Source organism: Gossypium raimondii, chromosome 11 (assembly GCF_025698545.1).
Source record: "Gossypium raimondii isolate GPD5lz chromosome 11, ASM2569854v1, whole genome shotgun sequence".
NCBI lineage: Eukaryota > Viridiplantae > Streptophyta > Magnoliopsida > Malvales > Malvaceae > Gossypium > Gossypium raimondii.
The window spans coordinates 12665780-12681032 of NC_068575.1; the positions used below are offsets into that span (position 1 = coordinate 12665780).

At 31.9% G+C, this 15253-nt stretch overlaps 1 protein-coding gene across 1 annotated transcript; it reads right to left on the reverse strand.

The window, feature by feature from the left end:
- Positions 1–10444: 10444 nt before the first annotated feature.
- LOC105804590 (ammonium transporter 1 member 2) lies at positions 10445–12340 on the reverse strand. Its single transcript, XM_012637261.2, has one exon. It carries the CDS (start codon positions 12110–12112, stop codon positions 10583–10585), a length of 1530 nt encoding a protein of 509 aa, XP_012492715.1. The 5' UTR covers positions 12113–12340; the 3' UTR covers positions 10445–10582.
- Between the last annotated feature and the right edge of the window lie 2913 nt (positions 12341–15253).

Below are 15253 nucleotides of genomic sequence, written 5' to 3' on the forward strand. Positions count from 1 at the left end.
CAACTTCTTTTATGGTGATAGAGATGAGTTTAATAATCACACTAAAAGATAGAACAATGAAAAAGAAAGTTTGGTTGCAAATTGCATTCCAGCAATTTGAGACACCTTAGTTAACAAAAGAAAAGCAATAAATACACAATCACAAATAATATGTGAGTGTAAGATATAAATATAAGTTTAATAAAATATATTCAAAATTTTCATATATTTGAAAAGCCAATTTCAAAATTTTCATATATTTGAAAAGCCATTAAATGAATCATATCCTTGTATCTATGTTCAAATATGCATAACATATGAATGTTAAGTACAAATACCGGTAATAGATTATAGTAACATAGGGATCTCCTAGGCTTCAATCAATGGATTTTTTTTTCTAGTGGAGGTGAAAAACTTAAATAGAAAGATATTGATAGTGAAACTATTTAAAACCTTACAAATTCTATCACGTTGATGATTGAAAGTCTTGGTACAGCTAATAGTGACAAACTAGAGGCCTTTTTGTGGTCCATAATTTCGTGACTTTTTCAATAGGGTTATTGGAAGTTTGAGTGATATTTATATCAAACTTGAAACCGAAAAATTTTCACACACAACTTATAAATTGGTTCACCATTTAGATAAAAGTGTTAATAATCTTATTTTGTATTGTAAAAATAGAACGTCGGTAATGACAATATATCTCAAAGAAAAGAGAAATAAAAATAAATAACATATAGATTTTTACGTGAAAACCTTTTCGGAAAAAAACTAGGGGCAGAGGAGAAGAAAATTCACTATGTTAAATTCGAATGATTACAAGAAAAGTTTCGACTACATCTATTTATAGGTTGAAAAAACCTAATTCTAATCAAAGTCAAATATATTATGTTAATAAATACTAAATATATTATACTCATAAATACTAAATCTTCTAGAAAGAAGATATTTTGTTTAACTTGACTTGCAAGCAATCTCTTAGAATTTGGGTCACATAACTTTAACAATCTCCACCTAGACACGAATTCTCAACAAACAAGTTTTTCACCTCTTCCATAAAACCCTTCAAGGGTTTAACTTCAACAATGAACACCAACCAAGTCTAAACAATGCTCAAACTTGGTTATAGGGAGTGACTTAGTCATCATATTTACAGGATTTTCATGAGTACTAATTTTGCTCACAACAATATCACCACGAGAAATAATATCACGAACAAAATGATACCGAACATCAATCTGTTTTGTTTTCTCATGAAATATTTGATCTTTTGTAAAGAAGATGGCACTCTAACTGTCACAAAGTACTATACTGATTTGAAGGTCTTCATTTAGTTCACTAAAGAGTCCCTTCAACCAAATAGCTTCTTTACAAGCCTCAGTAATCACCATGTACTCAGCTTCGGTGATAGACAAAGCGACTGTAGTTTGCAAAGTGGCTTTCCAACTGATTGCACAACCTCCAATTATAAAGACATAAACTGTGAGAGATCTTCTTCTATCAAGGTCTCCAGCAAAATCAGCATCAACATACCCAATGACTCCATCACTAGTTCTTCCAAACTGTAAGAAAACATCAGTAATACCCCGTAAGTATCTTAAAATCTACTGAACTATTTTCCAATGTTTTTTACTGGGATTTGTAATGTATCTGCTAACTGCATTGACTGCATATGATAAATCTGGACGTGAACAAACCATAGCTTACATGAGAGATCCCACTGCACTAGAGTATGGAACATGTGACATGTACTCAATCTCATCATCTGATTGTGGAGACAAAGTCGATGAAAGTCTGAAATGGGCTACTAAAGGAGTACTAACAGGCTTAGCACTCTATATATTGAACCTGCAAAGAACTTTCCTCAATGTGCCCCTTCTGACTTAGGTACAATTTACTTGCTTTTCTATTTCTAAGAATCTCTATACCAAGTATCTTCTTTTCTGGTCTCAAATCTTTCATCTCAAATTCTTCACTTAGTTGGGCTTTGACCTTTCTTATCTTTCATTTATCTTTTGCTGCTATCAACATGTCATCAATATAAAGGAGTAGATACACAAAAGAACCATCACTGTTTCTCTTAAAGTAAACACAACTGTCAAAACTACTTCTTTTGAAATCATGAGAAGTCATAAAGGAATCAAACCTCTTGTACCACTGTCTTGGTGACTGTTTCAAACCGTAAAGGGACTTTTTCAGCAAGCAAACATAGTCCTCTTTTTTTGAGACTGTAAAACCCTCTGGTTGTTGCATGTAAATATCCTCCTCAAGTTCTCCATGCAAAAATACAGTTTTTACATCTAACTGCTCAAGCTCCAAATCATGCATGGCCACAATATCAAACAAAGCACGAAACAAACTATGCTTCACAATTGGGGAGAACACATCTGTGAAGTCCACTCCTGGAATTTGACTGTAACCCTTTGCAACAAGCTTTACTTTATATCTGGGTTTTTCAATTCCTGGAGTCCCTTCTTTCTTTTTAAACACCCATTTACAACGAACAATCTTTTTATCTTTAGGAAGTTTTATAAGATCCCATGCCCTATTTTTGTAGAGCGATTTCATCTCTTCTTGTATATCAAACATCCACTTTTCTGAGTCTCCACAGCTAACCGCCTCAGAATAATTAGATGACTCTTGGTTTGCATCTATATCTTTAGCCACATTTAAAGCATAAGCAACTAGATCAGCCTCGGTATACTTCTTTGGAAGTTTAATTTCTCTTCTAGTTCTATTTTTAGCGATAGAGTATTGTGGTAAAGAAGCAACTCTATTCTAAATTTTTGTATTGGCCTGAGGAGTCGACTCTATTGTAGATTCTGGATTAATCTGATACTCCACCTGCTTTTGATTTTTTTTATTGGAAGAGTCTTTAAGAGATAAGTTAGGTAGCATAGCAGTTCCATAAAAAATAACATATCTACTAATCATAACTTTTCTATTTTCAGGAAACCATAACTTATACCCTTTTACACCAGCTTTATAACCAAGAAAAACACATTTAATAGATTTCGGTTCCAATTTTCCATTATCAACATGAGCATACGCAGGACACCCAAAGATCTTTAAATTAGAACAGTCAGCAGGATTACCAAACCATACGTCTTGTGGAGTCTTTTTCTCAATGGTAATGGATGGAGATCAGTTGATTAAAAAATATGCAGTAGAGGCTGCTTCGGCCCAAAACGACTTTGGTAAGTTGGCATTTGACAACATACATCGAACCTTATCCATGATCATTCTCTTCATTCATTCTGTAACGTCGTTTTACTGTGGAGTATGACAAACTATCAAGTGTCTCACGATCCCTTCTAACTTGCACAGTTTATTAAACTCATCAAAACAGAACTCTAAGCCATTATCTGTGCGGAGGTATTTCATTTGTTTTCATGTTTTTTTCAATCATGGTTTTCCAAGACTTAAATACAGAAAACACATTGCTTTTCTACTTCAGGAAGAATGCCCAAACTTTTCTGGAAAAATCATCATAAAAGTTAGCATATAATTAGCTCCACCTCTCGAAGGCACTTTGGATGGCCCCCACAGATCAGAATGAATATAGTCCAACGTTCCCTCCATGTTATGGATTCCTCTAGTGAATCAAACTCTCTTTTGCTTCCCAAAAATGCAGTGCTCACATAACTTTAGTTTGCAAATTTCTTGCCCATCAAGAAGTCATCTTTTGCTCAATTCTGCCATACAATTCTCACTCATATGCCCCAGGTGCATATGGCAAAGTTTAGTAATATCATCATTTGACAAGGAAGAGGAAGTGACAATGCATCACCAAGAATAAAGAGAACCCCAAAAACATATAACTTGGCGTCTTTCTCCGCCCTTTCATCACAACGAGGGAACCTTTGGAAATCTTCAAAACCCCACTTTCAACTGTTTATCTGTACCCTTTTGAATCAAGAGTACTCAATGAAATTAAATTTCTCTTCAGTTCTGGAACATGTCGCACGTCACTAAGTCTTCTGACAACTCCGTCAAACATTTTAACTTTAATCGTTCCAACACCTGCAATTTTACACGAAGCATTATTTCCCATCAAAATACCTTCAGACACTGTTTCATAAGTTGTAAACCAATCCAATTAGGACTCATGTGGAAGGTACAACCCGAATCAAGGATCCACTCCTCGCTCACTTTAGAATTGTTGACAGAAGCAACTAGAAGTTCACCATCGTTGTAGTCTTCTACAACATCAGCTTCACCGAAATTTTTTAGTTTTTTTCCCTTTTGATTCACAGCCTCCCTTTTGATCTTGTTCTGTAGCTTATAATAGTCAGATTTAATGTGCCCTTTCTTCTTGCAGAAGTTACAAGTTTTACCTCTATTTGAAGACTTCGATTTACCCTTAGATTTACATCGAGGATTTCATTCCTGTGTCCTACGATCATCATCAGCATTCCGTTCTTGTCTCCTACGAATAATAAGACTCTCTCCCTTAGAGTTAGGTTTAACCACAAGATGCTTCATCTTATCATGCGAGGTCAAAGAATCATAAACCTCATCAATTGTGGGAGACTTGCGGCTATATAAAATCGTGTCTCTAGAGGTTGAATAAGACGGGGGCAACGAACAAAGTAGAATCAACCCTAGATCTTCCTTATCATACTAAACCTCCATGGCCTCCAAGTTTGAGAGAATTTCTTTAAACACTATTAAGTTTTCGTGCACAGACGCACCTTTCTCAAAACGATAACCATAAAGACGTTGCTTCATATGTAACTTGATGGTTAGAGTTTTCAACATACATATTTGTTCCAGCGTCTTCCATAATGCAGTTACGGTCTTCTCCTTCATCACATCCTATAAAATTTCGTTAGACAAATGCAGATGTAATTGTGTTAACGCCTTCGATCCTTAAGCTTCTTCTCTTCATCTGTTAATGTCGAAGGCATCTTATCTATCCCTAGCAGGGCATCCTCCAGATCCATCTACATAAGAACTGCTTGCATCTTAATCTGCCACAACGCAAATCTGGTGTTGCGATCTAACAGCAGAATTTCAGACTTCAAAGACGCCATTACCGTGATCGAGATGAACAACCTAGAAGCTCTGATACCAATTTGTAAAAATAGAATGTTAGTAATGACAATTTATCGCAAAGAAAAGAGAAATAAAAATAAAGAACACAGAGATTTTTACGTGAAAACCTTTTCAGGAAAAAAACCATGGGTAGAGGAGAAGAATATTCACTATGTCAAATTCGAATGATTACAAGAGACGTTTCGACTACATCTATTATAATCAAAGTCAAATATATTATGTTAATAAATGCTAAATATATTATACTCATAAATACTAAATCTCCTAGAAATAAGATATATTTTGTTTAACTTGACTTGTAAGCAATCTCTTAGAATTTGGGTCACACAACTCTAACATGTATATTAGCTTCAAGTGATGATTTTCTTTTGTCAAGTTTAGATTAAGAATTGAAGTGCTCCCAGTACTTCCAAATTTCCAGCCATTACCATTAAATGTTGCAAAGAAGAGAGAAAAATATGAAACAAAATTGGGCACCACCAATTTTATTAGGTTAGGAATAAATTCTTTGTTAAGTAATACTAATCTCGTAGGGGAATCATAATAGATATGGGTGGCGGCATGGATATAGGGCATATATGGTAACTTTAAATGCAGGCACTAGCATTATCTTTTAAAATATTCTTATAAATTTTATACAGCACTAGGTGTTCATGGGTCAGGTTGGGTCAAATTTGAGTTGGGCTTAAATAAAATTTTAAGCTCATGTTTTGGGCTCGGGCCGACCCGAAAAATGGGCATGAAAATTTGCCCAAGCCCGGCCCAAATTATAATAGTTAAGCCCGACTCGACTCGGCTCATATTAATTTTTTTAGATTATTTTATTATATAAATAATTTTTAAAATATAATATATCAAATATTAAAAAAACAAACAAATTGAAAATAGAATAAAAAAGTTTATATTAAGATAATTACAACTAAAATGGTAACAAAATTAATAATAAAACAAATGTTCTACAATATCCAAATAATATTAAAAATGGAAGCCAAATAATATTAAAACGACAACGAAATAACATAATAAACAGCTGTGAAACAACAATAAAGCAACACCAAAAACAGCACCAACAACAACATGCAAAATGTAATCAACCAACCAAAATATTTATATATCAACCAATCAACATATTAAAAAATTAGTATTAGTAAATTAGTATAAAATTAAAATAATATTAAAAATCAGTATTACAAATTCGTATTAGGTCGGGCCGGGCTCGAATAAAAAAATTTGTACCTGAGGCTCTACCCATTTTGAAAAAGGGTCTCGTTTTTTGTTCAAGCCCATTTTTCGAATCTAAATTTTTATCCAAACACTCTCACCTTTCAAACGGGCCTTAAAGTTAGACCGAGTAAACTAACCCATGATCAAGTCTACCATTATCTTATAAGAATACAAATTAATATAACTCACCTCAGCTCAATATAAGATGTTTCAGATAAGGAGATATTTTCTAAATACCTACCGTCCCCCCCCCATCTTTATCACTCCTTACCCTGCTACCTCCACACCATAAGATCCTCGTAGCAAAGTACTTAATTAGAATATTTTAAATTTCAGGGACTAATTTCAAATTTGAGCAATAATTTAGAGAATTTATTTGAATCAATACCAATGCACCTTTTGTTTCAGAGTTGTGTTTTATATTTCGCTTATAATTTCTAAAATTTGCTTATAAAATTGGAAACTAATCATCAAAATTTCAAGACTAATCGAAAGCATAGTTTCATTTTTCAAGTTTCTAGTTTGATTGAATCTTAAAATATTAAGCCATTATACTATCAAGAATGAAATGAAATGAAACTTAACGAAAAAATACCATATCCAATTCATATTCTAGGTATAAAAATTGAACTCCCTTAAAAAAAGGAAAAATTTGTTGCTAAGTAAGAGAAAGTATTTCAGTTTCTATTAGGGAGTTGTGAAATACTTTGCTGCAAGGATCTTATGGTTAGAGAGCGACAGAGTGAGGAGCGATAGAGATGGGGGCGATGATGAGGATTAGAGGTTCTTATTGTGGGTGTTGAGTTGTGACAAGGATTGGGGGTTCTTATGTTGCAAATAAACAAAAAAAAATATTTTGGACTAATTATAAAGAAGTTCCTAGCTTAGTCAAAAGTCAAAAATGTCAAATCAGCAATCCGTTAGTGGATTAACAGAATTTTTAACGACAGTGGTCGATTTGAGCAGTTATCTTAATTAGAATGACTAAATTAACACAAAAAAAATTAAAGTGATCAAAATAGAAATGATGCTATTTTAGACTAACCTACATTATAGTATTTGGGATTTTTTATAACTTTATATCTAAGTTGAGACTTGATTTATAAGTAAAATCAACTCCAACCAATTTTTAAGTATAGATGAATAAGTAAATAATTATATAATTATATAATTTTAAAATTTTAATGAAAAAGGTGGAGCAGTATGGAACAATGTAACGCCACATTGATGAATATAAATGTTTTTAATTTGCATGCAAACGTGGACCATGGATGGATGGAGAAAGTGGATGTTGGAGCAGAGGAAAGTGGCAAAAAGATTTGGAATTGTGTTCATTATAACCATAATTTTATTTATTAATTTGTAAATTAATTTATATGTATATATATATATATATATATATAGTTCAAAGACATTTATTCCCTTCTCCAAAAGTTTTTAAGGAATTGAAGATAAAAGAGAGGAACAAGCTAGCAGTTATTGACACACTCTTTTGGCTTAATTTATTCCAAAAACAAAATTAATACCCCAATTTATGAACAAAACTTAAACGTAAATATGCATATGCCATTCCGCAAACTTGGTCTTGGCTATTCAGAACTTTATATTTTTGGCATTGATTCTCCATGTTGTCTATGGATATATGGAAATGGAATTAATTCCGTCTTCAAAAACTAAAAGAAATATTGTAAACGGTAAAATTTAAAATTAATGGAAATTATATTTTAAAATATTTGTATTCTAGTAGAAGAGTTTGGGTTCAATCATTAGTGATTCCATTCTTATCCTCAATTATAAAAAAAATTATATTAATTGAATGAATTAAGTCGTGTAAAAATACCATGGAGACCTTTTATACTAAGAGCCAAATTGCATTTTGTCTCTTAAAAATTGGTAAATTAATCTTTATATGTTAAATAAAAAATAAATTGATCTTTCTGTTAAAATTTTTTATCTATTTTCACTATTAAGTGATGATATGGTTGACGAGGAAATAAATCAAAAAGCAACCAAACAACAACATATGGTGTGACACGTGTACCTAATACTAGAGGTGGTTTCTCTATCAACTACATCAGTACTTAACAGTACATATGAATGAAATTTTTAATAGGATGACTAATTTGTTCTTTCTTCTAACCAGCAAGTATTAATTTTTGAATAAATAATACAAATAACAATTTAAACCTCTATATGGAATTTAGGTTTTACCTTTTATCTTTACTCATTACAAAAATGGTTTGTTTTCAATAGTCCTCCGACGCACCACCCCACTTTTCCCTCCAATCATCAGGCAATTATGATTTTTTTTAAAAGAAATTGATATTGTCACTGTGTTAGGCAACACCAATATGTATTTTTTTAAAAATACTTGAGAAAATACGAGTATATAGAGGAAAAAAAGAAAAATTAATTTTTAATGGTGCCGTTCATGTGTCAGGCGGCACTGGTTAAAGAAATATATATTTTAAATGGGTGTCATCGGTCTATTAGATGGCACTGCTATATTTAAAAAAAAAGTGGCCTGAAATGAAAAGAAAAAGAAAACCGAAAAAATTATAGGGTGTTGGGGGTGGAAGCTCGTAACTCCGTTCAATGATCTGTATGGTGAGGTGGCATGTTTAACCGTGGGGAACAACATATCTTCGACTGGTGACGATCCGATAGTGTGAAAAGGAGATCGAAGAAAGAGTAGTTTGAAGCTTTGTTCATTGTTTTAGAAGATTTGGAGCAAACTACTGGGAGATCTAAATCGTAGAAGTCAACATTAAGGAGGAAATCTCTTTTTTGGTGTCGAAATCAACATGAAAGGCAACCATAAATGGCAGCATCAATGACTATTGAGTACGGTGGCTAGAGTTTTCAGTTGAGAAGAAGGGAAAAAATAGAAAAAAAAATAGAAGCATTCAACATGAAAAGAGAAAAAAAAAAGAAAGAAAGAAAGAAAAGAAAGGGAAATTATGGAGCCACGATTTTAATCCTATTCAAACTTTCAGTTAAATTTTAAATAAACTAGATTTTAACATGTAAAGTTGAACAAAAAAATAGAAACATTAAAAGTACACAACCTGAGACATAATTAAAAAAAAAAAAGTGGTGTTACTAAGCTGTTAAGCGTCACCCATTAGAAAAGTCACGATTTCTTGATGATTGGGGGAAAAAAGTAAAGTAGTACCGTCAATAAATCAAGCGACATTGACAAAGACTGTTCAAAACAATTCCTTTTAATAAATAATTTTTTTACCTATTTTTGTAATTAATTGTTTATATTATTTTTGTAAAAAAGTGAACCATTTCACTTAGGCTGTCTTGTGATTATGTTTTGCTTTTGTTTTGTGCGGTAATTCTGCTTCCTTCTGTTATCCAAGGTTGCCGTAACCAGATATTTTTCTGACACAAAACTGAAAAGAGAGCATGAACCAATCTCTTCTCCAGAGGTAAATTCCAGTTTAAACATGCCTTTTGATTTCAAGTTTCAACCTATGGATCGAAATTCTCTGACCATTAATTTCAGCTTATGAATTACCTTCACATAGCATGAAATAAAATTACCTTAATTGGTAAATTGATTTATAATTTGCGAATTAAAAGTCACTTTTTTCTTCTTTGGTCAACTTGTAAGACAAAAGATATATTTACCTTTGAATCGGTAATAGGATTCAGTAATAATCCTAATATCGGTTTGTTAGGTAATTTTATCCCATATGAAAAATTGAGATTAAAAGTTTTAATTGGAATGGGGTAAAGTATATTATTCTTATATTTATTGGTCGAAAATAAGTTATGAGTAGTTTTAGATATTATATAAAAAGAATAAATATAATCAAAATTTACAATAAATTTATTATTAAAAAACTATCACATTTCAACTATATTAATTTATTTATGAGTTTTGTCTATTATTATTAATTGAGAAAATTTAACATTTGTCTACTATATGGATGATATTACTTTTATTTGTAATTAATTAATATTATTACACGTGAGCTTTTTTCATTATTGAATTATTTCTTAATTGAGCTCATAATTTTTTCTAGTAAACTTTCACTCTCAAGAATTATTTTATTTTTTACTGAAAAACCTTTTAATCCTTATTAATGGTTGAAGGCGTTGTAGTAAATTGTGTTTATAGATAAATACCTTTCATGAACTAAATAGTAAATATTTACAATGTGACATGTAATTTAAATAAAAAGTAATTCTAATACCAACTATAATTAAACATTTTCCCATCCAAGTTTCCCTAAGTTAAATAATTATTTTACAATCTCTTTTTTAAACACATAGATGTTGAGAATTACAAGGAGAAAGCAAACTCTGGTCATACATTTGAGTGTGATCGTTGCCCATCTGTTGAAGGACTTGCATTGTTGGGTTCAATTTTGGTCATCATGAAAGTTGGTCTCATTGAAATATCCTCTTCATCATGGTACACATAAGCAAATCCCCCATGCCTAGTCAAGTCCATCCCTGCTGTTTCATCCTCTCTTGAAATCCTTAACAAATTCATCTTTTTTAGCACATAAAACAGTGGCCCCATTGTCGCCGTCACCCAACCTGTTATGACCAATATCTGAATGATTTGAGCCCCTAACAGCTTCCCTCCACCGCCCATGAACATCCCATATGGCCTCCCCGACAGCCCCGGATACACCTCGTTGACGTAGGCCTTTGTCGCGAACAACCCGGTGAAGAGTAATCCCCACGCGCCGCATCCTCCATGTAATTGGGCTGCTTCTAATGGGTCATCGTACTTGAACTTGGCTGCAAGCATGTTGAATCCAATTAGAACCCATGCCGCTACAAAGCCACATATGATTGCTGCCCATGGTTCCACTACTGAACACCCTGAGGTAATTGCAGCAAAGCCTCCTAATAAACCATTGCACACATCAATTACATTCCAATGGCCAACTAATAGTCTCTTGCTAAACAAGGTTGTAAGAGCAGCTGTGCACCCGGCCAATGTCGTCGTGACAGCTGTCCTCCCTACGGCACTCCATTGTCCATAATAACCTCCACCACCACCATACCCTTTCATGATGGTCAAGAATGAACCTGGGTTGAACCCATACCACCCGAACCACAATAGAAATGTCCCGAGCACTACTAATGAGGCACTGTGCCCACGTAACGCCACAGATCGACCAGCTCGATCGAATCGGCCAATCCTTGGACCCTCGATTAATGCACCCCATAACCCTGCAATGCCACCAACCATGTGAACCACACCTGAACCGGCAAAGTCGATCGCACCCGAATCAAATAAAAGGTTATTGGGTCGGATCGGGCTGGCCCACCCATCTCGAGACCAAAACCAATGTGAAACAACAGGGTAAACAAAGCCGGTTAAAAAGGAAGAGTAAATAAGGTAAGCTACGAATTGGGTTCTTTCAGCTATGGACCCACTAGTGATCCCAGCAGCAGCTATAGCAAAAGCCCATTGATAAAGAAAAAAACTATAATCACCGTCGGGTGAAGGGTATGCTTTAAGACCAAATAAGTGACGTCCAATGAAACCATTAGAAGGGGCACCAAAGGCAAAGGCAAAACCAAAGAGGTAATAAGAAAGAGCACCGGCTGCAGCGTCAAGGACGTTAGTCAACATGATGTTCATGGTGTTCTTAGCTCTGACAGAGCCAGCACAAAGCATGGCAAAGCCGAGTTGCATGGCGAAGACTAGGTAAGCGGAGAAGAGGAGGTAAGTGTTGTCAATGGCGTGAGTGGCGTCAGAGAGTTGGCTGGAGATGGTGGAGAAACGGGCACAAAGGAAGGAGGCGAGGGCTGTTGCATTGGCGGAGGAGGAGAGGAGGGGGACGAGGTCAGAGGGCGTGCAAGTGAGGGAATCCATGGCTGAAACAGGGGATGCAAACACTGAGGATGGCTAAGAGGGTGATTATATGGAGCAATTTAAAAGGAATGGTGGACGGTAAGAGACGATGACAAATTATTAAACTAGTATTGGAAATAAATTTTATTAAACTATAACAGAAATCAATCAATTTAAACTACTTTCACATATATTTAAACATTTTGGATTTTTTTTTCTTTCATAAAAGGAGGGGCTAACAAGAGTATAACAATAAAATCCAAGATCCAACCTCAATTAATATTTTATTTTAATCAAACAACTGGTCATTTTGGAGTGGAAAAGAATGAATTAAAAACAATTTTAAATTGGGTGGATTCGAAGAGATTAATGAGTAAAATGACACATTTAAAAAAATCTAAAAATAATGACACATTTGAAAATATTCTAAAATTCCTTTGAGATATAAATTTTATTACTGTACAAAATAAATTATTCTATTTAATTAGTACTTTTTTTGAGAGAGAGAGAGAGTTGAAATAAGTAAAAGATTAAGTTTCATTAGGCGAAGAAATAATTTTGGTAATGAAATAAAAACTAAAAATTTATGCTAAAATTATGAATTTACTAAATTAACAAGTGAATGTGTGAAGGAGATAAAGATGAGAATGGAGTGGTGGCGATTTGTACAGCAACCAGTTTTATATGGTCTCTGTGGAAAAGAAACAAAAATCTCCTTAACCAATTAATACACCACTACCCAGCTATTTGATAAGGTTTCAAACTATTTCTCATAAATATTTCTATAAACTTTTAATTTTTCAAGTAAATAAAAAATAATCTATAATTTTTATATCATCTTTTTTAAAAAGAAATTGTATAAAATTTTTAAATTATTTTCACTATTCTAAATATAAAAATATTTATTTTTATATAAAAAATTAAATTAAATTTTAAATTAAATTTAATAAAATTTAATTCAACATAATCTTTTAACATACATTTTATAAACCGTTCAAAAAAGTCGTTCAGCCCTCATCACAAGGGTCATGCTCTAAGTTCAAGCCAAGACAACGACTACTGCAATTATTATTATTATTATTATTAATTCATTTTAAGTTTGATAATTTTAATTAAATGTTTTGTAATTACTTCTCGAATGCGTGTGCATGTTTTTTTTTTAACATTTAATGTTGGTTAAAATATGCCTTATTATATTCTTAGTAAATTTAAAATTTAATATATATTTTTTATTTATAGAAATTTAATTACTCTATTTTTTATTTTTAAAATTTATGTTCAACTGTAGCAATCGTTAAAATTATTTAACTAAATTCAAGTTCATTACGACGTCATTTATTTATAGGAATTTAATCTCTTTATTAAGTGAGTATTTTTTCATTTCAAAATGCTATACCAACTAATTTAATAAAAATAAAAGATAATATTAACAATTGAATCAATTTTGACATATAAAAATAAATATACTAAATTCCTAAAAATAAAAATATATAAACTAAATTCCATAAAGAGTATTATTTTAATGTAGATGAATTTTGGCTTAACTTTTAACTTTAACATTAACGAGTGTCAAGTCTTTTTCTATTTAACATGCATATATTTTTATGGAATTTGATTTCCACTATTTAGGCAAGATGATTACACTTATTTCGACACTCATAAACATTAAAGTAATTTATACAATTAGTAATTCAATTATTAATGTATTTCCATTTTGGTTAATAAATTTCAAAAACTTTCAATTTTGTTAGTAATGTTTTTGATCAATTTTGTTTTGCTCATTCTTTGTTACTTTGTTAACAAAATGATGGTGTGATCTTTTTAATTGATATAATAATATATTTAGTCTTCAATACTTACATATTTTATTAATTTGGTCCTAATTCTAAAGAATTTAACAAATTCAACCCTTCATATTTATAAATTTTATCAATTTGGTCCTCCAACTCATCTTCATCATAAATTGAAATTATAAACATATAAAAAATTAATTAAGAAATGTTTATAATTCCAATTGAAGTTTGAGATAGAAACATTTTCCAATTAAAATTTGTGATGTGTTTATTCCAATTTATCATGAACATGTGTTTGAGGACCAAATTGATAGAATTTGTAAATACGAAGGGTTAAATTTGTTGAATTATTTGGAATTAGGACCAAATTGATAGAATATGTAAGTATTGAGGACTAAATGTGTCATGATACCAATTTCAAAAATGTCACGTTTTCATTAACAATTTAATAGAGAGTAACCAAAAGAGAATCAATCGAAAATGTTAGTGACAAAATTAAAATTTTTGTAATTTAATGACCTAAAGTAAATACATTGATAATTAGATGACTAATGGTGTAATTTACCTAAATATTGTTAAAGAGAGATTGATTTTTATATTGTTTTGTAGATTGGTTTAAAAAGAGTTTTCTTTTTAATAATTGGAGATGGAGAACGAGGTTATTTGGGATTGAATTCAAGCTATCATGCATATAACATAATATTTTTGCCACTAGTAGAGCCGAAAGTTGACAAGTATCTTATAGGAGTATAGTAAAATATTAAAAAATATTTTAAAAAGAGACATGTGGCAATTTTAAGGCTATTTGTGGAATAAAAAAGTATCTTGTTAGTGTATCAAATACTAATCTTTAGACTAAATAATAACATTATAAAAATACAAATACCAAATTATGTTAGAAGTTAAAATATAAAAATTAATATTAGTCACAAAAAACCTATAAAGATTAATTTTCAAATTCAAGCGTATTAGAAACATCAAAACTAAAATTTAACTAATTTATTTGGCTAAATTAACCAAAAGTGTCATTTTTTAATTAGGCCTCTAGGCCATTTTTTTTATTTAGGGAAATAGACCATTTTTAGGAGAGAGAAAGGGAAATGGCGTCCAGCTAGGCGCGCTTTCTTTTTCTCTCTCCTAGGGTTAGGGTTTATAATTTTTTTATGTTAGGGTTTTGGATTTAGGTTTAGGGTTTAGGGTTTTTTTTGAAAGGTTTAAGGTTTTTGACTGAAACCGCGAAAGTTTATAGGTAGATTTGAGGGATCGAGGATGTAATAACATGTCTCAAAATACTTACATTTCATATGTCATGGTAGGATAGGACTATCACCTCAGAAACTCATCGTGGGAAAATCTAGTTTTGGGGTAA